Raw genomic sequence first — 22,308 nt, 5'->3', positions numbered from 1 at the left:
TTGTATATGGTTCCGTGTTTTTATGTGAACCATGAACTTGTCATAGCCGATTGTATGATCTGGGAGCGATTTATTTTCTATGTTTTCTTACTATAGTTTGCTACTTTGCATACTCTAAGAGCAAGTACCCGTGAAGTTCGGTATTTTATTATAAGAGTTGTTAAACTAATAAAGGTTGGATTTTTAACTGTACTGTTGCTATTATCATAGTTATTATAGCAAACCTTGTCTACCAAACAAGTTTTATGAAAAAGGATTGGAGACTTAGGGATGTGAGAGGAGTTGAGGGGATTGAATGGAAGGAAGAGATTCATCAAATTCCCTGATCTCCTCCTTTCCAAATCTTCCCAATCCATTTCTACCAAACAAAGCTTTATGGTTTTTTTGTCTGTGTTAAATCCACTAGACGCACGATTTTTCTCAACCTGTTTGGTAAAGAGTTGGGCAGGGAAATGAGAGTTTACACTAGCAGCGTGTTTGGTAACGACAGGGAAAGGGCATGGGAGTTTAGCGATGAGAATTTGCCAAGGGATTATACATGGAAAGTTGATTTGAAGTCCCATTCCTCTGTTTGTTATGTGAAAGCAATTAAAGATGGGAATTTAAAAAACAATTAACTACCCCTATTTAGTTGGTGGGATTAGGCAGAGAAATAACCAACTTTCAACGTGAAACGTCACCCTTCATCACGTCCAAACTAACAAAACATTTTTTTTCTCTGTCAATTCCCAATCCCCGGTTAAATTACCAGGCCCCCTAGGGAAGAGATTTGAAGGAGTTAGGCCTCTTAATTCCCCTTCCCCTTCTCTTCTTAATTCTCATGTCCCTGAATCAATCAAAGGATTTAAAGTGCCACTTACCTTAAACTCCCATTCCCTGTCTTCAACTTTCCCCAACCAAACACGCTGTAGGGTGTTTATGGAGGGTTTAGTCATGGAAATAGATATTTACTCCCATTCCCTTGTTTGGTATATGATAGGAATTAATGTGAGATAAAACTCTGGTCATGAATTAACAAAGTACCCCTTAAAAAGAAATAGATGAGAATTGGCTTCCTCAACTTTCATTCCCCTTCCCACTTAAACTCCCATCCCCTCTAATCAAATAGCGCACTTTTAATCTCATCACCCCTCAACTCCCATTTCCCATCTAATTTCCCCCGAACCAAACACGCCGTCAACACCAAAAAAGACCCTAGTTCGCACGAACTCTCACATCCACGGCTCCACGCACCTGCACGAACTCAAGCTCGCGCCGCCGCCTCTCTTCTCAGCCGCCGACCAGGCTCGAGGCTGCCGCCGTCTACCTGTCGCGGGCCGCCGCCGTGGAGCCGTCCACCGACCGCCGCCGTTCCCCCACTTCTCCAGACCCCAGCCCCCAGGCAGAGGCAGGCCCCTCCGCGGCTCCGCCTCAGGCTGCTCCCCTAGTCCCGGTCTCCGCAACTGTTCCCGGGCGCGGTGCGCCCGTTCGCCGCCGTGCGTCGTTCCCTACTTCCCGGCCTTACCAGTGAGTAGTGACCTTGCTAATTTTCTTTGATTATTTTCACTTGTACTCAAGGACCAGCCGACCAGGGACTGTCAGGGACTGCTTGTACCGTGTTTTCAGTCGTATATGCACGGTTTGAATTCAAATTGATGTATTTGCCTATTTCATTTATGTTGTAGAAATAGAAGTTGAGGAATAAGATGAGAGACGATTGGCTGAATTACAGGATGGTTTGCTGTATTGACCGAGATGTATTTGAAAGTATTGATGATGGTGCTATTATACATCGCTTTCAATCATATAGGTCTCACAAAGGGCTTTTACCTCGTCGAAGTGGTAAGTTTTTAGATTTGTAGCAATGATAGTTGTTTCACTTGATGTTTATGCCTTTTCTTATGAAATTATAACTTTATAATGCATTGAAGGTGTTGGTTCATCTACCGTTGATCAAGCTATGGGAGGCACTGATGAATGAAGTAATTGATTTGGTATTTTTGTATCCCGTTATTATTATTTGTACTTCTGTCATGTTTTATAGATTTGGTTGGATCATTGTGCATTGAATTTTAATTAAAATTTTGTTGAGCAATTGAACTTTATTTTATATGTTTTCATATGAGGTATTGTTTAGAAATGTTACGAGGTATTTTTGGGGTTGTTATAAGGTCCAAAGTTTTTCTATGTTGTCGGAAAAAATTTGGCCCAGGGTTTTGGCTTCATTCCTGGCTCTGCCACTGCTGACCTCTGCGAGGAGGATCTAGCCTGGTGGAGGAGGGCGTGGGGAGGGGGAGGACAGCCACGGGACTGCTCGCCGGTGACAAGGAGGGAAGCCATGGACTGCTCGATACTGATGGGGTAGTGAATCGAGCAATAATGCTCACAGTTTCTCGTGTTGGGCATCTAAATCGAGAGACGGTGCTCACAGTTTCTCATGCTGGGCTTCTGAGTCAGAGCTCGCGGAGGAGAGATGAGGCGGTCAGAGTTCTTCATCCTCGACTCCGACGACTTGTGGCTGAGTGAGTCGGTGTGGAAAAGGTAGAGGAGGTGGCAAGAAGGTAGGGGCTGCTGTGAGGGCGAGCACGCCTGCCATCGGCAACCAGGAGGCTGAAGAGGGATGTGGTGTGGCCGCTTGGAGGGTGAGTGCGCTTATAAAGGTTTGGGTGGTGACTGTGGCTGCCGGCAGTGAAGTCCACTGACTTGCTATCGTTTGGCGTGGGATCACTAACCTATGTGCCAGATTGCCTGTGGGGCGACATGTCAGCCACCCACGTCAGGGAAGCAATATTGCAGAGAAGCCTCGTCCGCGGTGAAGGGAGGAGGAGGGGCATTACGGGTTGGGTTGTTCACGCAATCGAAGAAAGACATGACTAGTGGGTCTCACATGTATGTGAGGGAAACAAAGAAAGAGGATGATGGGCTAGATGTTTTGGGGGCAAAAGGATCACCAGTGGGTCTCACACGTGAAAGTCCTTTCACATGTCATTTAACACTATTATGCGGATTTTTTTTGATGGAAGCGTTAGATTTGTAATGAAACTAGTTAGCTGCCCATGCGTTGCTACGGAAATAAATTATACTCCCTTCGTCCCATATTAAGTGCACTCAAACAATGTTTGGTTTCAAAGTGTGCACACACGCTGATTTAAATTGTGTCGTGTTATTTCCCGCCGAACATGCTAAGTCGCCGCACGTGTTATTCTTTCTTCCTGCCTCACTCATCTCGGCCCATCACCCAATTTTGCTCCACTTCACTTCTCTCCGCCATAGCACACAGTGTTTCATCACATTCAAAACATCCTATTTCTGATAGCTACTACATCTGTAAACAAATATAAGTCGTTTTAGAGACTTGACGGAGGGAGTAGTTTCTATCAAACTAGGTAATTCCCCCGCGCGTTGCTGCGGGAATTCTTAGTCCTACGCACGTGGTAATGCATAAATAGAATAACTTTGTTTGAATAAGATGGATATATGATCTTAAGATGATTTTTTCTGGAATGGACATAATACTTGCAGTATAATTATAAAGATAGCAAATGTAGTGTTATGGCATAAGTAATCTCATATCATTTACATTAATAATATTGTATATAAACACTCTAAGAGCCGGATTCTCAAATGGAGATGCGATGAAAGGTATGTACAAATTCCCATTACTTTATGTGTATTATATGTGGATCCTGTTGTAAATATCTTCTGCATGTTACTCCCTTCGTTCCTAAATATTTGTCTTTCTAGAGATTTTGACAAGTGACTATATACGGAGCAAAATGAGTGAATCTACACTCTAAAATATGTCCATTTGAGTCTCTAAAAAGACAAATATTTAGGAACGGAGGGAGTATTACATAAGTTCTACAGAATATAACCAAATTGTTCATATATAAAAGCAAGTGTAAATATAGGGTGTGTTGCAACATATAGTTGTATCTACTAATAAACTGGAAACATTAGTTTGTTCTTGTGTTCGTTAACATCTCTGGTAGCTTATATAATAATTAGTGTGAACACCTACGAACATATTCCTCTTTCCAAATGAGAAGGGTATGTTCTGAGGCGAAGCTAATGCAGATAGTAGTAGCGGATGCTTGACATGAAGGGATGATACCGTACTCAGGCTTCATCTTGCTAATCATAATATGAAATCTCTACAAAATATTAGAATGGGCTAATGAGTCTGGGCATTATATGCAAGCTATACAAAATTCTTATAGATCATACACTGAGATTGGACAGAGATTAGTAACATTGTGCATGTAGAATATAAGTAAATAAGATGGAACTTCACAATTGACAGAAGCAACGAATATTTTGAGGAGAGATCCAATTAATATTGCAGCTGAAAGAAAATAGAAGGTGCCTGCAAGAAATGACGATGTAGGTGGAAGCAACGTATCAATCCCCTGCTACTTGAGCAGGAAAAATAAGGTACCTATGTACGTATACATGGAGGTAAGAGGGCAGAGGGAATTGCAAGCTTTCCCTTTTTAATAAAGTGTCTAAGGCATTAAGACAATAAGCAAGAGCACCATCGAAAACTAGAAAGTGCACTGGAATAGCACCACTTGAGCTATCAAATGTTTAATAAAAGAAATTAATTGCACAGCTGCTAGTTTGATTCACGTCGTTAAAGCTTGTGTTAAGCAATTCAGTAAGCATCTCCCAACAAAGCAGTAGGAGCAGTAAAGGAGCAGAGATACTGAATTAACTTAAAAGGTGGGTTCCTCCAGAAACAATGACATAAACTTAATCTGCAGAAGAAATACTATGCCTGAAAACTATAGATGTTCTAGGACTAAAGGTGCCAATGGCCATGGGAAATAAATAGCAGGAATTCCAGCGCTTTAAGCATGGAACAAACAGAATAATAAATGCATGAATAGTAAGGAAAATCGGGTGAGTATGAAAGAACAAAGTAAAGGCACATGAACTTCATCTTGGCAAGGTGATGATTCATGGTATGTGCCATGGAGATGGATCCAAAATCACAATTTCTTGGCTGCAAATATATGGGCATGAAGTCAGGTATACTATTTAATAACTTTTTTGTTGAAAGAAAAGGCAGAGCAGTTTCTGCCTTAGGCATTTCAAAACATGTATGAAACCTGAGTGACCGATTTCAATTACAAGAAGGTAATGTTAACACTGCACGGAAAGTGCAGCTGGCCATTACCAAGCTGTGTTAAGCTAGAAACAGAGGAGGAGAAAGAGATAAGAGGTACAGGTTATTTATTAATAACTTTATTAACAGGTTAACTGAACCTTGGTCCTGTGACTTACGCCCTGGCTGTTGGGAGCAGTGTCTAAAATATGTTTTTCTACTTGATTAGATTAATTACTTGGTAGCTGATTTTGTACCTACAATATGCAAGATCGAGTTAATTAGGCTGATCCCAACTGCAAAGAGTCCTGTTCTTCCTCGCCCAATGCAAGCCACGCCTACCGGCTCGCCAGCTCCACGCCAGAGCAAAGGGAGGACTGAAGGGGCTTCACGACGGGAAGCAGCAAGGTTCATGTTGCCTTGCGATGGAGCGGAGTGGAGTATGGAGGGCGGCCTCAGACGAGTGAAGCCGATGTGGACGGTCAGAGGAGCCCGGCTAGGCGAAGCCAATGTGGGGCACCGGTGAGGCGCTGCAGGTGCCCGGTGACACCTTTCTCTTCTCTTTTTTGAAAGGTACACCGAGAATTACTGGACTTCTATTAAGGTAGTACTCCTGCAACAGTACAATATGCAAAGGACAACGAAGCCGCAGACGAAGAAGAACACTTGCAGCCAACCCTGGTCACGGAGAGACACCATCGCTTGACGCTCTGTGCACCGCAGTTGTAGTCTGCCCTTGAAGACGAAATCTTGAAGGCGGTAAACACGCATCGGACGGAGACACCCTCCATGCCTCGTCGAGATCGCGCCGGAATACCCCACCTGAATAGGTTGAGGTCTGATTTCGCCGAGATCGAGCCACATCTTTGAGTGGTGACATGGTATTGCGTTGCAGAGCTGGATTCCGAAGGCAGCGGCCGGAGATGAGATACGCAGACGAAGTGCTGCTTTGTTCATTAGTGAAAATGCGGTGGGAGCCTGGGAGGTGGAGGATACGATGCATCTGGTCTTTTAGAATGGTTCATATGTATGACAAGGAGAAGCAGTATCGCGATCATGTGGAGATCAAGCTAATTTATAGGGAGGGCAAAAAAAGATGCAAGGAAGGGCAGAAGACGGCACATTTTTTTCTTGATCGCCTAGATCAGTTCCCGTCTAGTCGTTTCTCATGGATTTGTTGAGTATCTATGATGTGGGCTGCTTTAATTGCCAGTTCGCTAGTGGGAGAAAACAAAACGACTGAAAACGAATGGGCTGCCATGTATGCTAGACTAATGGATTGCCAGTCTGCTAGCAAAGAAAACTGAACAGGCAGAAAAACAACCACAGGACAAAAACCGAATAGCCACTTTGTAGAGAGCTGGTGACATTGCAGGATAGCTGAGGTGGATAGGTTGATGAGGTGGATAGCCTACACGTTAAGAGAAATAAGATAGTGGGGATGAACTATTTAGGTATTATAGATACGATAACAACTGATAATATCCTAGTGCCAAGAATCACAAGAAAAAAGGAAAATCTAACAACTGATACAAGGAACGACATCTTTGTTATATTCATTAGTCTACCAATATTCCGATTGCCAACACAGTTTGTAGTTCTTGCAACACATATCATGTTTTGTCAGTATATGGATAGGCAACAGGTCTCTCCCCTTCGCTTTTGCAGTTCAAAACATGTGGTTGGCTCTGTAGTGGTCTTGGCCTCTTGGGCAAACTGATTAACCTTCGAAACAGAAAATGATAATTTGATGGTCAAATTCTTTCTAGTAGAAACAGGAGGGCATTACCTTAGCATGTTTTATGCGGGAACATTACCTTGGTTTACACAAGCAAGTGGATTATGACCCGAGCCTCAAGTTCATACACCAAAATTAGCAATCACTTATTTATCCTCTGTTTAAATTAAGTTTTTCTAAAATGTATCATCACAAGAAGTTAACTGGCATAGCAGTGACGTTAAGACATTCAAGCAAACATATAAATCTCTAATGATCAGTAAGAGAAGTACAAAATCATTGCATAGGTCACGAAGAGCATGTTGAGAACATATCACATTATAGAGTGAGCCAGTACAAGATACCCAATCTTTCTCTAAATAAAGGAAGCTAGAGCTCTGTATCTTTGCAAACTAATAACATACCTTTGACTGCCTAGATAAGAGATACTTAGTTTAAGTTTTCTTAATATAATCAAGAAGTGAAGATACTGGAGAGCTGCATCTGCGATTCTCTATCCCTATGGAACTACTACACCGCAAGATGATTAGACTGCAGACAAAATTCTGGCATGCAGAGAGTTTAACTATCGGGCATTGCATGATAATACGGGTCTGAACCCGAGGGCAGTCAGACATGCATCTGCATATTGCATATATGCACAATCTGATGTCAACGAAAGCAATGAACATAGAGCAACATAATATATAACTGACATAGAAGTAACACTTTATCGGTAATGGAGGAATGCAGTATTAACCAGACAACACTTTAGCCACAACATCTTGCAATACTAATCAGCTACCTATATATGTCGTCGGCGAAAATAATACAAAAGGCATACGGCACAACTACATTATGGCACATAATGCATGAGGTAAACACTAATTTAGTAATTACTCTCTCTGTAGGCCATAGGCCAACAATCATGAATGGCGATAGAGCTGTAGTTCTTGGGTGCTTGCAATGAACTTATATCAGGTATTGGCAGAGCATGGATATACGATAGATAGAACTTCCCGAAGTGCGTTACTTGTGTTAGAAATTTGAACACAGACCACCCAAATACTGGCAGTAAAGCAGCAGCTCTAAACTATTGGAAACGCTTGTTCACAAAAGTTTGGAGCTCACCATGTCAAGCATACAAGCTTCCTCTGAACGTATTGTCCAAATTTGCAGTTCTATTATTCAGAACTTTATCTACATGCAACTTATTGTGTTTCCCTGACTCTAGCCCATGTAGCAATGAGCTGTACTTCTCTACTGGAGCACATTGTGTTTCCCTGACTCTAGCCCATTTAGCAATGAGCTGTACTTCTCTACTGGAGCACAGAACAACGATAACCAATAGTTGCAGAAGAGAACTTGATGATCTATTGTGAATTTGTGATCCCAATTCTGATCATAGGCAAGACAAATTATAGAATGTAGAGATCATGCTGATGTCCGACATGTAACCGTAGATGAGTATCCGCTTGTCGACTTCATTGCAGTAAGAAAGAAGGCAAACAAGGTTGGCATGCCAGAGCCTGGCCATCACCTCTACTTCTTTTGCGAAATCAGTTTTGCATTTCCTTGTTAGAGCTGACTGCCTAAGCCTTTTCAAGTAACCGTTCTTACTGATTGTACAATTATAAAGCTATTGATTAGCCTATCCATCTCTAAAAAGAGGTGCTTAAACTCCTACAAACCGAAATTGATCAAATAAGCAAATCACATATGCAATCTTGGGGATGAAATATATGTGTGCATACCTCCCGGCAAGAATTGCCGCGATGAAGTGATACGACCAGTACCGGTCGTACCAATGACAAAGACGACATACAAGCTGCCTCTCATGATCAAGTTGACGTATGTGTGTCGATATATTTATGCGGAAGCTGCAATGACGAAGAACTAGTTGTGGTGCAAAATACATGGTGTGCGGGTCAAGCGGAGACTGAGGCGTTTATTTCAAGAGGTAAACAAACGAGTAACATTAATCCCTGTAAAGAAACTAGATCCTGCACGTACATGTTTGAAGGAAAGGTGTACACGTACAAGAATTATGATAGTTGTTATGTGCATGGCTACGTGAGCGAGATGGCTGGATGGAGATACTATTATCAAGGAGACCAATTAATTAAAGTTGAGGATCTATGTATTGCATGTACGTGGTTTAGATGGCAGGTGCAAGAAATCATATTTCTGTTCCTATTTTTGCCACGCAAGGAACATGCGAGAGGACATGTACGTGATGTAGATCAGCTCTCTCTCAAGGACATTGGATGGGGCCCACCTACAGCAAAAGTAAAGACGGTGCATCAATTAGAGAGAGTCCAAGTCGGTTTAGGTAATATAGATATTCGTACTGTGTTTTTGTTTAAGAAAGAGATAGCACGCGTTAGGAAAGAGGAGTCCATCAAATTTGTTTTCCAAGTTGGTCTAGCAAGTCCGGCTACTACAAATAGCCATGATACGTTAATTGTAAAACAGGTTATATTTTTATGAATAGACATGATGTGTTTTTAGGGTAAATACCCGTATCGAGTTTTGGGGGAAGCTGTCTAAAAATCCCTAAGTTTTGGAGGAAGCTTTAGAAAACCTCTGTGTTGCGATTTTTCTTCGTGGAAATTGTTTTGTGCGTGAGTACCGTCGTCGAGATTGGTTTTCTCATGCTGGACCGTAAGGTTCAATCCCTCTACTTCGTGTACATCGCGTGCGCGGGCGAGAGGCTACTACTGCTGAAGGTGGAGTGTCGTGAAAGGTCGGGCCGCAACAACAGACCGGAACTCGCCACGAGGTTCGGTCTACATCAGGTGGTATTCAGAGCAAGGTTGTTTACGACACTGTGCAAAAGATGACTGGTTTATCATGGAAGCTAAGCTATGGATTTCAATTGGAGGAGGAAGGCCGATGGGATGGACTTTTTCATACTCGTGTTGTGGTACAAGAGAGATCGTGTGCTATGACAATCGATCACATGAGTTTGATCAACGCGGCAAGCATCGAGATGGTAGAGAAGTTGGAACTACCGACGACACCACGCCCACAACCATACTCGTTCCGTTGGTGTCATGAAGAGCTCAGTGTCACACATCAGACCGAGGTACTGTTTTTGTTGGGAAAATATTTTTGCACGGTTTTGTGTGACGTGATACCGGCACCGATGGTTTCATGTCATTTATTGTTAGGCAAGCCATGGTACAAAGAGCACGATGTTGCCTATGATTGTCAAACACACATATATACTGTCAAGGGTAAGAAGTACGACCTCGTGCCCATGGGTGAGGATCGTTTCATCGCTTGGAGGAGCGACCATCAGAAAAATATAAGAGAACAGGAAGATGCAAAAAAGAACATGATCGAACCTACTGAAAATTCTGTGGTCACCGTTCAATCAATACATGAAAATATTGCTCAAGAAATTGAGTCAAAACCGAGGACGGTTTTGCTTCAAGGAGGAGAGGATGATACGACCAGTACCGGTCGTACCAATGACAAAGACGACATACAAGCTGCCTCTCATGATCAAGTTGACGTATGTGTGTCGATATATTTATGCGGAAGCTGCAATGAAGAAGAACTAGTTGTGGTGCAAAATACATGGTGTGCGGGTCAAGCGGAGACTGAGGCGTTTATTTCAAGAGGTAAACAAACGAGTAACATTAATCCCTGTAAAGAAACTAGATCCTGCACATACATGTTTGAAGGAAAGGTGTACACGTACAAGAATTATGATAGTTGTTATGTGCATGGCTACGTGAGCGAGATGGCTGGATGGAGGTACTATTATCAAGGAGACCAATTAATTAAAGTTGAGGATCTATGTATTGCATGTACGTGGTTTAGATGGCAGGTGCAAGAAATCATATTTCTGTTCCTATTTTTGCCACGCAAGGAACATGCGAGAGGACATGTACGTGATGTAGATCAGCTCTCTCTCAAGGACATTGGATGGGGCCCACCTACAGCAAAAGTAAAGACGGTGCATCAATTAGAGAGAGTCCAAGTCGGTTTAGGTAATATAGATATTCGTACTGTGTTTTTGTTTAAGAAAGAGATAGCACGCGTTAGGAAAGAGGAGTCCATCAAATTTGTTTTCCAAGTTGGTCTAGCAAGTCCGGCTACTACAAATAGCCATGATACGTTAATTGTAAAACAGGTTATATTTTTATGAATAGACATGATGTGTTTTTAGGGTAAATACCCGTATCGAGTTTTGGGGGAAGCTGTCTAAAAATCCCTAAGTTTTGGAGGAAGCTTTAGAAAACCTCTGTGTTGCGATTTTTCTTCGTGGAAATTGTTTTGTGCGTGAGTACCGTCGTCGAGATTGGTTTTCTCGTGCTGGACCGTAAGGTTCAATCCCTCTACTTCGTGTACATCGCGTGCGCGGGCGAGAGGCTACTACTGCTGAAGGTGGAGTGTCGTGAAAGGTCGGGCCGCAACAACAGACCGGAACTCGCCACGAGGTTCGGTCTACATCAGGTGGTATTCAGAGCAAGGTTGTTTACGACACTGTGCAAAAGATGACTGGTTTATCATGGAAGCTAAGCTATGGATTTCAATTGGAGGAGGAAGGCCGATGGGATGGACTTTTTCATACTCGTGTTGTGGTACAAGAGAGATCGTGTGCTATGACAATCGATCACATGAGTTTGATCAACGCGGCAAGCATCGAGATGGTGGAGAAGTTGGAACTACCGACGACACCACGCCCACAACCATACTCGTTCCGTTGGTGTCATGAAGAGCTCAGTGTCACACATCAGACCGAGGTACCGTTTTTGTTGGGAAAATATTTTTGCACGGTTTTGTGTGACGTGATACCGGCACCGATGGTTTCATGTCATTTATTGTTAGGCAAGCCATGGTACAAAGAGCACGATGTTGCCTATGATTGTCAAACACACATATATACTGTCAAGAAGGGTAAGAAGTACGACCTCGTGCCCATGGGTGAGGATCGTTTCATCGCTTGGAGGAGCGACCATCAGAAAAATATAAGAGAACAGGAAGATGCAAAAAAGAACATGATCGAACCTACTGAAAATTATGTGGTCACCGTTCAATCAATACATGAAAATATTGCTCAAGAAATTGAGTCAAAACCGAGGACGGTTTTGCTTCAAGGAGGAGAGGATGATACGACCAGTACCGGTCGTACCAATGACAAAGACGACATACAAGCTGCCTCTCATGATCAAGTTGACGTATGTGTGTCGATATATTTATGCGGAAGCTGCAATGAAGAAGAACTAGTTGTGGTGCAAAATACATGGTGTGCGGGTCAAGCGGAGACTGAGGCGTTTATTTCAAGAGGTAAACAAACGAGTAACATTAATCCCTGTAAAGAAACTAGATCCTGCACGTACATGTTTGAAGGAAAGGTGTACACGTACAAGAATTATGATAGTTGTTATGTGCATGGCTACGTGAGCGAGATGGCTGGATGGAGATACTATTATCAAGGAGACCAATTAATTAAAGTTGAGGATCTATGTATTGCATGTACGTGGTTTAGATGGCAGGTGCAAGAAATCATATTTCTGTTCCTATTTTTGCCACGCAAGGAACATGCGAGAGGACATGTACGTGATGTAGATCAGCTCTCTCTCAAGGACATTGGATGGGGCCCACCTACAGCAAAAGTAAAGACGGTGCATCAATTAGAGAGAGTCCAAGTCGGTTTAGGTAATATAGATATTCGTACTGTGTTTTTGTTTAAGAAAGAGATAGCACGCGTTAGGAAAGAGGAGTCCATCAAATTTGTTTTCCAAATTGGTCTAGCAAGTCCGGCTACTACAAATAGCCATGATACGTTAATTGTAAAACAGGTTATATTTTTATGAATAGACACGATGTGTTTTTAGGGTAATACTCGTATCGAGTTTTGGGGGAAGCTGTCTAAAAATCCCTAAGTTTTGGAGGAAGCTTTAGAAAACCTCTGTGTTGCGATTTTCCTTCGTGGAAATTGTTTTGTGCGTGAGTACCGTCGTTGAGATTGGTTTTCTCGTGCTGGACCGTAAGGTTCAATCCCTCTACTTCGCGTACATCGCGTGCGCGGGCGAGAGGCTACTACTGCTGAAGGTGGAGTGTCGTGAAAGGTCGGGCCGCAACAACAGACCGGAACTCGCCACGAGGTTCGGTCTACATCACGAAGCATGGAGGCAGAGCGCGGCAGCAGCGGCGCGTCAATCGTCACCCAGGAAGCAACACTGATACTCGGCTGTGCGGAAAGACGCTGTGCCGATGTGATTGTGCATATCCCTGGAACCTGAGAGCTGAGGTGGGGGCGTCCTCGTTACATTTATGTGTACAGTTCAGAGCTTGCACTACTCGTCTGAATAACATCGGATACTCCTAGTCCGCATTGGATGACGCCGCTGTCCATGAGCACGCGGACGACGCAACTGACATGAGGCTGATGTTGGTCGGGCTCCTGTTGGCATACACGCCGGCACCGACAACATTCAGCACGCCACGCCAGCGGACAGCGCCATGGAGCGCCCGCAGCCCGACTTTCTTGGCAACGGCAGCCTGGACCTCCTGCCGGGTGACCGGCACCGGCAACGAAGGCCTAATGGTGAGAGGTCACGCTCAATCGTGCGCGTGTGTCGATTGTGCCAGGAGCTGGGCTCGTCCCCTTTTCTGGGCATAGTGTTTCCAAAAGGAAATCCATACAAGCAGGGGTGGCAGGACGGGAGAGCAGAGGGACACTTGGATGTGGCAGCAAGCAACCACCGCCACGGCTCCATCTTGGCGGCCTGCACGGCAAGATCTAGAAGCAGAGATACGGGGGAAGGCTTGAAGCCAAAATCCAATTTACCGAGACCCTAATTACAACTACTGAACTACGTATAGAAGAGGAGGATCCCTCGCGCAACTCAGCTCCAGCAGTCGCGCGGATGAGATGGGAAGGGCCGACGACGAGGAATTTGGGAGGAGTTCTCGAAGGCTTGTTTGTTTCGTGAGAGAAGCAGAAATTTCCAAAGTATCGCCTTTGTGTTTCGGGTGTCTTCTCCAAAATTTTGTCTGATGTGTGGGGTGTTTCTGCAAAATGTGCTCGGGGACTACCTGCCTCAGTTTCAGCCTTACATTCTAGATTGGACGGTCAATATGGCATAGAGGCAGACACACCATCATCACAAACTGCCATTTTTATAGGAGTAGAGATTTAGATCGGGCGTGAAATAAGAAAGAAACAATTTTTAGTGTCAAATAAGGAATTAAATATTTTGCTTGTGTCAAATAAGGAATTGTGTCACGAAACAAACCACACTCCTCTTTCCCCCATGCCTTCCTGCTTCATCTAGGTCTTGGTGCTCCGCCGGGATAGCCACTTACCGCTGCAACGCGCTCCTCCTTTCTCCACCATTGAAGAGGGCAGCGGATTGGCCCACCCAAGCGGCACGCCCCTCCGCCCCCAGATCCGCCCAAGTGAGGCGGTTGCTGGAATGGCCAGCCATCACCCTGCTCCTCCTTTCTCCACCATTGAAGAGGGCAACTCATTGGCCCACCCAAGCGGCACGTCCCTCCGTCCCCAGATCCGCCCAAGTGAGGCGGTTGCTGGAATGGCCAGCCATCGCCCTGCTCCTCCTTTCTCCACCATTGAAGAGGGCAACGGATTGGCCCACCCAAGCGACACGCCCCTCCGTCCCCAGATCCGCCCAAGTGAGGCGGTTGCTGGAATGGCCAGCCATCGCCGCAGGGCGCAACTCCTTACCCAGATCCATGCCGTTGAGAAGGGTGACGGACTTGCCCACCCGCATGGCATGTGTGTTCGTCCCCAGATCCAGGCTGGTGAGGAGGTTGGTGCCTTCGGAATGGCCAGCCACTGCTACAGCACACACCTCCTTTCTGAGATCCACCTAGGCAGCGGATTGGCCCACCCACGGGCACGCCCCTCCGTCCTCAGATCCACCCAAGTGAGGAGGTTGCTGGAGTGGCCAGCCACCACCGCAGCGCACGCCTCCTTTCCCAGATCCACACCATCGAGGAGTGTGACGAACTTGCCCACCCATGTGGCATGTGCGTCCGTCCCCAGATCCAGGTTGGTGAGGAGGATAATGGAACAACTCGTCGTAGACGTCGACGCCACCGCGACACCTCGTCGGAGGCACCCTCCTCCCTGCCGGACAACGACGATATACTCAGGGAGATCTTTCTCCGCCTCCCCTCGGACCTGTACTCATTCCCCCGAGCGACTGCCATCTGCAAGCGCTGGCGAGGCCTCCTCATCGACCCCAAGTTCCTCTGCCAGTTTTACGCACAGCACCGCAAGCCGCCCCTCCTCGGCATCTTCGAGAACTGCAGCAAGGAAGGTATGGTGTTCACCCCCATTCCGGCCCTAGTTGCCGACTACATCCCTCCGGAGCGGTTCTCCCTTGGACGCCCCCGACTTACCTATGTGCTCGACTGCCGCCACGGTCGCGTACTTATCGAAGATCTGGAGCAGAAATACCTCATTGTGTGCGACCCCATCACAAGTGAGAAGTGTCGCGTGGCTCTTCCATGCAAGTTCAAGTGGAGCTTTGTTGGAGCGGTGCTCTGCACAGCCGGCTACAAGGGGCCCTCCAGCCCCTTCAAGGTGGTATTGGTGTCCTGGGATGGCGTGGATAATCAACTCCTCGCCTACGTTTACTCCTCGATGACTGACACATGGGGCAATCTCATATCAGTTGAGGCTCCAGATAATACTTACTTTCATGGTTGTCGTAGCACCCTTGTTGGCAATGTCCTTTACTGGCCAGTTATGAATGGGAGCGGTACAATACTTGAGTTTGATTTGGATAGCCAGAACCTTACCATGATCAAGGGGCCTCCTGGTATGAATAATACTGGCAACTTTCAGATCATCCAGGCAGAGGATGGCGCCGTTGGTCTTGCCATGTTGTCTTGTCATAACCTTCAAATGTGGCAGAGGAAGGTCAATTGTCAAGGTGTTTGCATATGGTTGTTGCAGAAAACGGTTTCATTGCACAAGCTTCTTAAGATCCCTCCTCGGGGCAATAAAAGGATCAAATGGCAGGACAAATTTCTGGGCTATGAAGAGGACAACGATGTAATCTTTTTATATAGATACGAGAGTGTCTATATGGTTCAACTCAAGTCAATGCAATCCAGGAAATTTAATGGAACCCGTTCCAGGGAGTATAGGGAGTGTTGTTATCCTTTCACGGGTTTCTTCCCACCAGGTGATTGCTCATCCTTGGCGTGTATATCTTAGAAAGTAACCCAATCTTGTGATGTTTTCTACATGATTGCTCGCATAGTGTTATTGTGATTCTTAAATGTTACACTTACAACTTGAACTTAGTTAGCAATTGCACCTTTGCTAATGGACGAATTTATAGCCGTGTTATTTTAGTATATGTTATTGTTTGAATATGCTTGCCTTCTGTAGGTGATTGTTACAGTCATAGCACATAGAAATAATTTTTTCTTTTATTTAAAATTTGTATCACATAAATTTTCAGTTACAACTCCCATTGAATCTATGCTTTCCTGAAATAGTTGTGATTCTGTCACTTGCCAATGACCCCTCCACCTGGTGATTAGTATATTTGTATCTCTCGAAAATAAACTGAATTTCTTGTCTCTTGAGCTCCTCTATTTAAAACAGGATACCCAATCTCACTTTGTTTCTTCAGTTTGTTGTTTTGGCATAATTTTTCACTTTGTTTCTACAGTTTCGAATTGTCTCATGTTGCCTTCTTGTATCATTTGTCTTTATTGTGGAACTGTTGTTAATTACCTGAGTTCTTATGCTTCTAGGCACAACCATTACTAGTGGATGTAAAGAAGCTGAAATGTTAGGATGACTGCCTGGTTCGATATTTTAATGTGCTGAAATGGTTCAACAGGTAAGAATATCTTCTGATATAGTTTCGGAACTTCTTATTATTACAAACACTAGTCACATCTTTCAACTCCCCCACCCAACATTTTCATGTAAAAAGGCTGAATGATCGATTTGTTGTCAATCGGTATTCCTAGGAGATATATCCAGTAATGAGATATAGCTCTTTTTTGAGGCGATGTGATATATGCCTTCTTTATGTTGATGAGCTCATCATCATTTCGTACACACTTCTTGTTCATACACTGTGTTACATAGGTGCCACTATTATATTTTATCTTTGTCTGTGTCAGTTTACTAACAGATTAATGATTTTATTTTCTCTAGGTGAAGAAAGGGCTGCTGCAGTAGTTAGTTGTCACTTTGTCACATCACATTAATGTGGTCAGCGGTGTTTATGTGTTATCTGAAAAAAATTACCGTGGCTTTTAGTCTAGCCAAGCTCCTAATGTAGCAAGGTGCTTTTGAATAGCTAATCCAGGGAGTTTGAGCTTCGCAAGTCAGATTTCAAGATGTTTTTACTGCAGGGTTGTGCTTGGCTGCTCTTCTCTGGAGCCAAAAGAGTTTTGTGTAGCGTTGAGAGTTTTTGAGATGTTCTCTTGTTTAAATGACTGATGCTGAAGGAACTAGAACCCTGAAACCGAGATTATTGCTGTTGGCTTCCGCTACTTGCTGAAACTGTGGTGGTGTTCTTAGTTTCCTGTGATGGCCTGTCGTTCTGTGATTGTTCGTTTTTGTTAGGTTTGTTTTGGTTTCGTTTCCATGTTTGTACACCGACTCTTAAATAAACATAGCTGAAACCAGGAATGTCGTGACATAGGGTGTAAAACCGACGCTGCTACCGTCTATAATACTCTAGTTTGGTGGGTCTGGTTCTGACTGAAAATTCGCAGTAATTCTCTGCCTGGATTATCAGCTGAAACACCAAGTCAGCTCAATGCTTAAGCGCCAAAGCCCAGAGGTTCTTGGTTTCGATCCTCTGCTCCGCGTTTGGTTTCGATGGATGGGTCAATGGAGGAGTCGGTTGGGTTTGATTTCTTGGTCCCTTCGATCAATCGATGGATGGAGTTATGGAGGAGTCGGTCTGGTTCCGGCGTGGATTGGCGATTTGGCGTTGCTACTAATATAGACGACGGAGGGCGAGTGCGTCGCTGCGCTGCTGATGTACGAAACTTGCCCCCCGCGAACTCGGACTGAAAACGGCGGGAACGAGCCTGTCCTTCCCTGCTCGGGCCACCGTTCCCATACCCTTCCTCCCCCTTGTCCCTCACCGCCACTACCGGCCTCTCGCGTGGCATACGAGATGCGCACCAACCGTTCGGCAGAATGCCAACTAGGTGAACAACAAATTTTCTTTTAGTGTGGCATTGGCATTGTCTGAATGTTAAGCTTCACCTGGGAAAAATATCATGTAATCCCTTTGGTCTATCTGTAACACAAACTAGAGCTACTAATATGTTCCAAGAACTAGAGCCACTGTTGTGGATGATGAGCAACACATTTTTCATCGGTCATGTTCTATTACAAGTTGCTCCATGTTGGATGTATGGTCTAGTAAATGTCAAATTAGCCATGCCCAGGTGTCTCTTGCTTGGAGCTTTGGAAGAGTACTCCCTCCATCCCACAATATAAGACATTTTTGCAAGCTAATAATAACAGACGTCTTATATTATGAGACAGAGGGAGTACATGGTGAAAAGTAGTTGATGTTGTCCATTGCATGTATGCTCATGTTGGTACTCAATTAAGGTTTTTTTAATAAGCTTCTGCCTTCTGCAAATAATAACTACATGACAAAATTTATGTCAGCTCTTTGCTTAGCTAGATGTCAAAGTGTACATAACAAGCTCATGTTCGTTGCTTGATAATAGCAGCTTTGTAAATAACAAGCTGGTGTACACAAATGTCAAGATGTAATAACAATCTCTTTGCGTAATGATAATATCAGCTTTGCAAATAACAAGCTCCTGGTGTTCGGACTAGTGATAATAGCAGTCAACCTTGTTCTAACTTTTCTCTTGGATTGGAGAATCAAGTAACAGACCGAATCGAGTGGATTTTGATTTCAACTAACACAAATGCCCGTGCATTGCAATGGAAGAAAAATTGACGTGTCCATCAAAACATGATTAGAGTGAAAAATCACGTGACGAGGTTTAGTGATTGGAGGGAATGAAAGAACATACAACCACCGGTCAAGCCGGAAAAAAACGGCATCTTCTCTGTTAAGAGTGCTTATAAGCTTGGTCTCAGCTTGACAGAGCATGCTCGTAATGTGCCAGCCACAAGTACTAGGTCGAATGGTGATCGTGAGATTTGGAAGAAGATGTGGAGTTTGCCGGCTCCTCCCAAAGTCCGTACTTTTGCATGGCGTGCAATTACTAATTCATTAGCAATAGAGAAGAACAAGAAAAATTATCATATCCCAGTAATCGGAGTGTGCACGATCTGTGGGCAGGAACAAGAGGATGTAAAGCACACTCTTTATCGCTGCCCGCCGGATCAGGCTTTATGGAACGCCATGCGTGACGTTTGAGACCTTCCCTCACATGCGATTATGGAGTGTCTACAAACCGAGTGGACCCCGGAGCTTTTATTCCCACGGACTGACCAAGTCTGTACTCGTATCCTGATGATCCTTTGAAGAGTATGGCATAGACATAATGAGCTTACTCATGACAAGCCTTTTCCATCTGCGGAAGGATCCTGACGGTTCTTATGCAGTTACCTGGCAAGCTTATCGCAGGTCAAGAACCAGACTACTGAGCAAATTATAAGAGGAAAAGGTGTACTGAATGGACCGGCCCCGGCTGTAGTTTCGCATATAACACATGCTACAACCAATAGTTGGGAGAGACCACATGCTGGCATGCTGAAGCTAAACATTGATGGGTCATACAGTGAGAGTATAGGGGCGGCAGGGGCAGATATGATTCTCCGTGATGAGCATGGACGAATTGTTTTCTCTTCCTGCCGTTTTCTTCGTCGTTGCGGATCAGCACTTGAGGCGGAACTAAGTGCCTGTATGGAAGGCATGTCCCTTGCACTTGAGTGGAGTCAGCATGATGTCCTTGTTGAAACAGATTCCATGGGGGTCGCTAAGATGATTAATAATCCATCTCGAGATAGCTCACAGCTGGGTCATCTAGTTGAGCACGTGAAGCATCACATGAACCAAGGGAGGCGTTTCGTTGTCAACAAAATCTCTCGGGAAGTGAACCAAGCGAGCGATCTGCTTGCTCGTTTTGGTTGTCTAGAGGAATGAATAGTAGTTTGGTTAGGATCAGGGTCTGATGAAATATTAGACCTCATCCTACGAGATTGTAATGTGACTATTATTTAATCAATACAATCCCTTTACCCTGCAAAAAAACCAACATTTAATCAGGTACTTTTAAAGTCAGGATGTTTCTGCACATCCCACTCCTACAAATCAGGCTCTTCCTCTCAGTCCCATTCCATTAGAGTGTCCATGCCCTTAGTATTTATGCAGTCATCACATAATTCAATTTAACTAATGGAATTTAATTCCTTTCTATGCGCATCAGGCATGCCCAGACAATGTCCTTTAAGTTGGATTCTCTCTCTCTCTCTCTCTCTCTCTCTCATGGTCAGGGAGAGCGGATATGTTAGGGTCCCTGCCAGCAAGGACCCACGAGCCAGCAGCGACGCGCTCACAGCTACCAGGGCCAAGAGAATCAAGAAGCCCAATGAGCGTTACGTGGGTCGCGAATGGGCCAACCCAGTGGCCATTCCTACTTAAGGCTGTCGCATCGGACGAGAAGGGCATCCAGAGGATCAGGCTATCGGCGGCGGCTACCTACCCTGTTTTCCCTTTCCTGTTCCTCTTGTTCCTCTTGCAACCACAATTCCCCAATTCATGTAAACTCTGTATCCTAAGCTACTACTTCGGAGAGCTTGATTGTGAGAAATACTAGTGTTGTCTATCATATGATATTAGAGACTAGGCCCTTCCCTCTCCGCCGCGTCGATCTGGTGCAATTCATGGAGACGAGAGCTACCCGGCAAGCGCGAGCTCACCTCATTGCCATGGATCCGGCCATCCAGACTTTCTTGGAGCGTCTGGAGACCACCCTGAAGGAGCACACGACGACGATCATCGCCTCCAACTCGAAGGTCGATGACCTGGTGGCATGGCGCCCCGATCTCGAGCGGCGCATCGCGGATCTGGGCGATTCCGTGTCGGCCCTGCAACTCGCGCAGCCGCCGCCCACCAAGGAGGGTGCGGGGACCCAAGATCCTGCACCGAGCAAACCACAACCTGCAGCGACCGGCGTCCACCCCGGAGCCGCGTCTGGCGCGGTCGAGCTTCCACAAGGGCCAACAGGCCATGGCGTCTTCACCATCTCACGGGGGCCGCCGGCGGCGCCGTTTCAGACGCCGCCGCTGCTCCCGGCAAACGATCAGTGCGCAGGCCCGTCTTCCCCTTCGGCTCTTTCTCCCTTTGCACATGCAAGTCAGCTGCTCACTAGACTCGGCCAAGCTCACCCGTCCATTTCCTTTCCTCAATTCGAGGGCGAAAACCCTAATCTCTGGAAGACACTTTGTGAACAATACTTTCACATGTTTAGCATTCTTCCTTCATTCTGGGTTCCTATGGCTGCCCTTAATTTTTTGGGTTCAGCCTCCATCTGGCTGCAATCTATTCAGAAATGCCTGTCTGAGTTCGACTAGGAGTGTTCACTGCTTTGTTATGCACTCGATTTGGGCGCGATCGACACCAAATGCTGATCCGACAGTTTTATATTGTCCGCCAGACTACTATTGTGGCTAATTACATTGAGCAATTTGAGTTAATCATTAATCACCTCAGTTCTTACTCTGACAACATTCACCCATATTATTTTTTGACATGGTTCGTCGAGGGACTGCGGAAGGACATTCGCGCGGTGGTGCTTGTGCAGCGGCCACCCGATCTGGACACGGCCTACGCGTTAGCCCTTCTTCAAGAGGAAGTCGCGGATGGGGTCCTTGGTGCATTTCCAAGACCACCAGAAGCAACGCCAAGGTCGAGCACACCATTGCCGCTGCCGCCTCCACCTGCTCCTCCGCCAAGCCGTATCGTACCTGCGGCACCAGCAGCAGATCACCGTGGTACTGAAGCGGCACATGCGGATTCTGCCAAGCTCAAGACTCTCCGAGACTATCGGCGTGCTCGGGGTCTCTGTTTCAAGTGCGGTGAGCACTGGGGGCATGAGCATGTGTGCCCAACGGCGGTGCAATTGCACGTCGTGGAAGAATTACTGGATCTATTCGGCATCGACACTATCGGTGATATTTCAGAACCGCCAGCAGCCCCAGAAACAGTGATGGCAATCTCTCGTCAGGCTCTATCAGGAGGAGTAGCGCCCAAAGCCTTCCAGTTGCGGGCTTGGATTCAAGGCCGCGAGGTGCTCATGTTAGTGGATTCGGGCAGCTCCACCTCCTTCATCAACAGTACCTTGGCAAACCAGTTGACAGGGGTAAAGCCACTGCCTCGCGCGTGCAAGGTGCGTGTAGAAGACGGGGGTGAACTTGCGTGTAATGCAGAGATACCAGCATGTGTTTGGTACAGTCAGGGCAAGGAATTCACCACTAACATGAAGTTGCTACCGCTGGGTACCTATGATGCAATCTTGGGAATGGATTGGTTGGAAGCAAATA

General features: G+C 45.4%; 1 protein-coding gene across 5 annotated transcripts; it reads left to right on the top strand.

Annotated features, from left to right (window-relative positions):
• The first annotated feature begins 1,167 nt into the window (after nt 1-1,167).
• LOC119286517 lies at nt 1,168-17,345 on the top strand. 5 transcript variants are annotated; one of them, XR_005140501.1, is made up of 6 exons: nt 1,168-1,506; nt 1,665-1,821; nt 1,911-1,973; nt 15,748-15,979; nt 16,560-16,648; nt 16,972-17,345. XR_005140501.1 is itself a non-coding variant. In XM_037565896.1 (4 exons), exons 2-3 carry the CDS (start codon nt 14,812-14,814, stop codon nt 16,604-16,606), a joined length of 1,215 nt encoding a protein of 404 aa, XP_037421793.1. In that variant the 5' UTR covers nt 11,162-11,254; nt 12,926-14,811; the 3' UTR covers nt 16,607-16,648; nt 16,972-17,345. The 5 variants fall into 5 exon arrangements, 2 of the variants coding, with proteins under 2 accessions (XP_037421793.1, XP_037421792.1); XR_005140503.1 differs by lacking the exon at nt 15,748-15,979 and having other exon boundaries at nt 1,911-1,961; XR_005140502.1 differs by lacking the exon at nt 15,748-15,979.
• The last annotated feature ends 4,963 nt before the right edge of the window (nt 17,346-22,308 follow it).

The sequence above is a fragment of the Triticum dicoccoides genome, chromosome 4A (genome assembly GCF_002162155.2).
Source record: "Triticum dicoccoides isolate Atlit2015 ecotype Zavitan chromosome 4A, WEW_v2.0, whole genome shotgun sequence".
In the NCBI taxonomy this organism is placed as follows: Eukaryota; Viridiplantae; Streptophyta; class Magnoliopsida; order Poales; family Poaceae; genus Triticum; species Triticum dicoccoides.
This window is presented reverse-complemented; position numbering and strand designations above follow the sequence as displayed.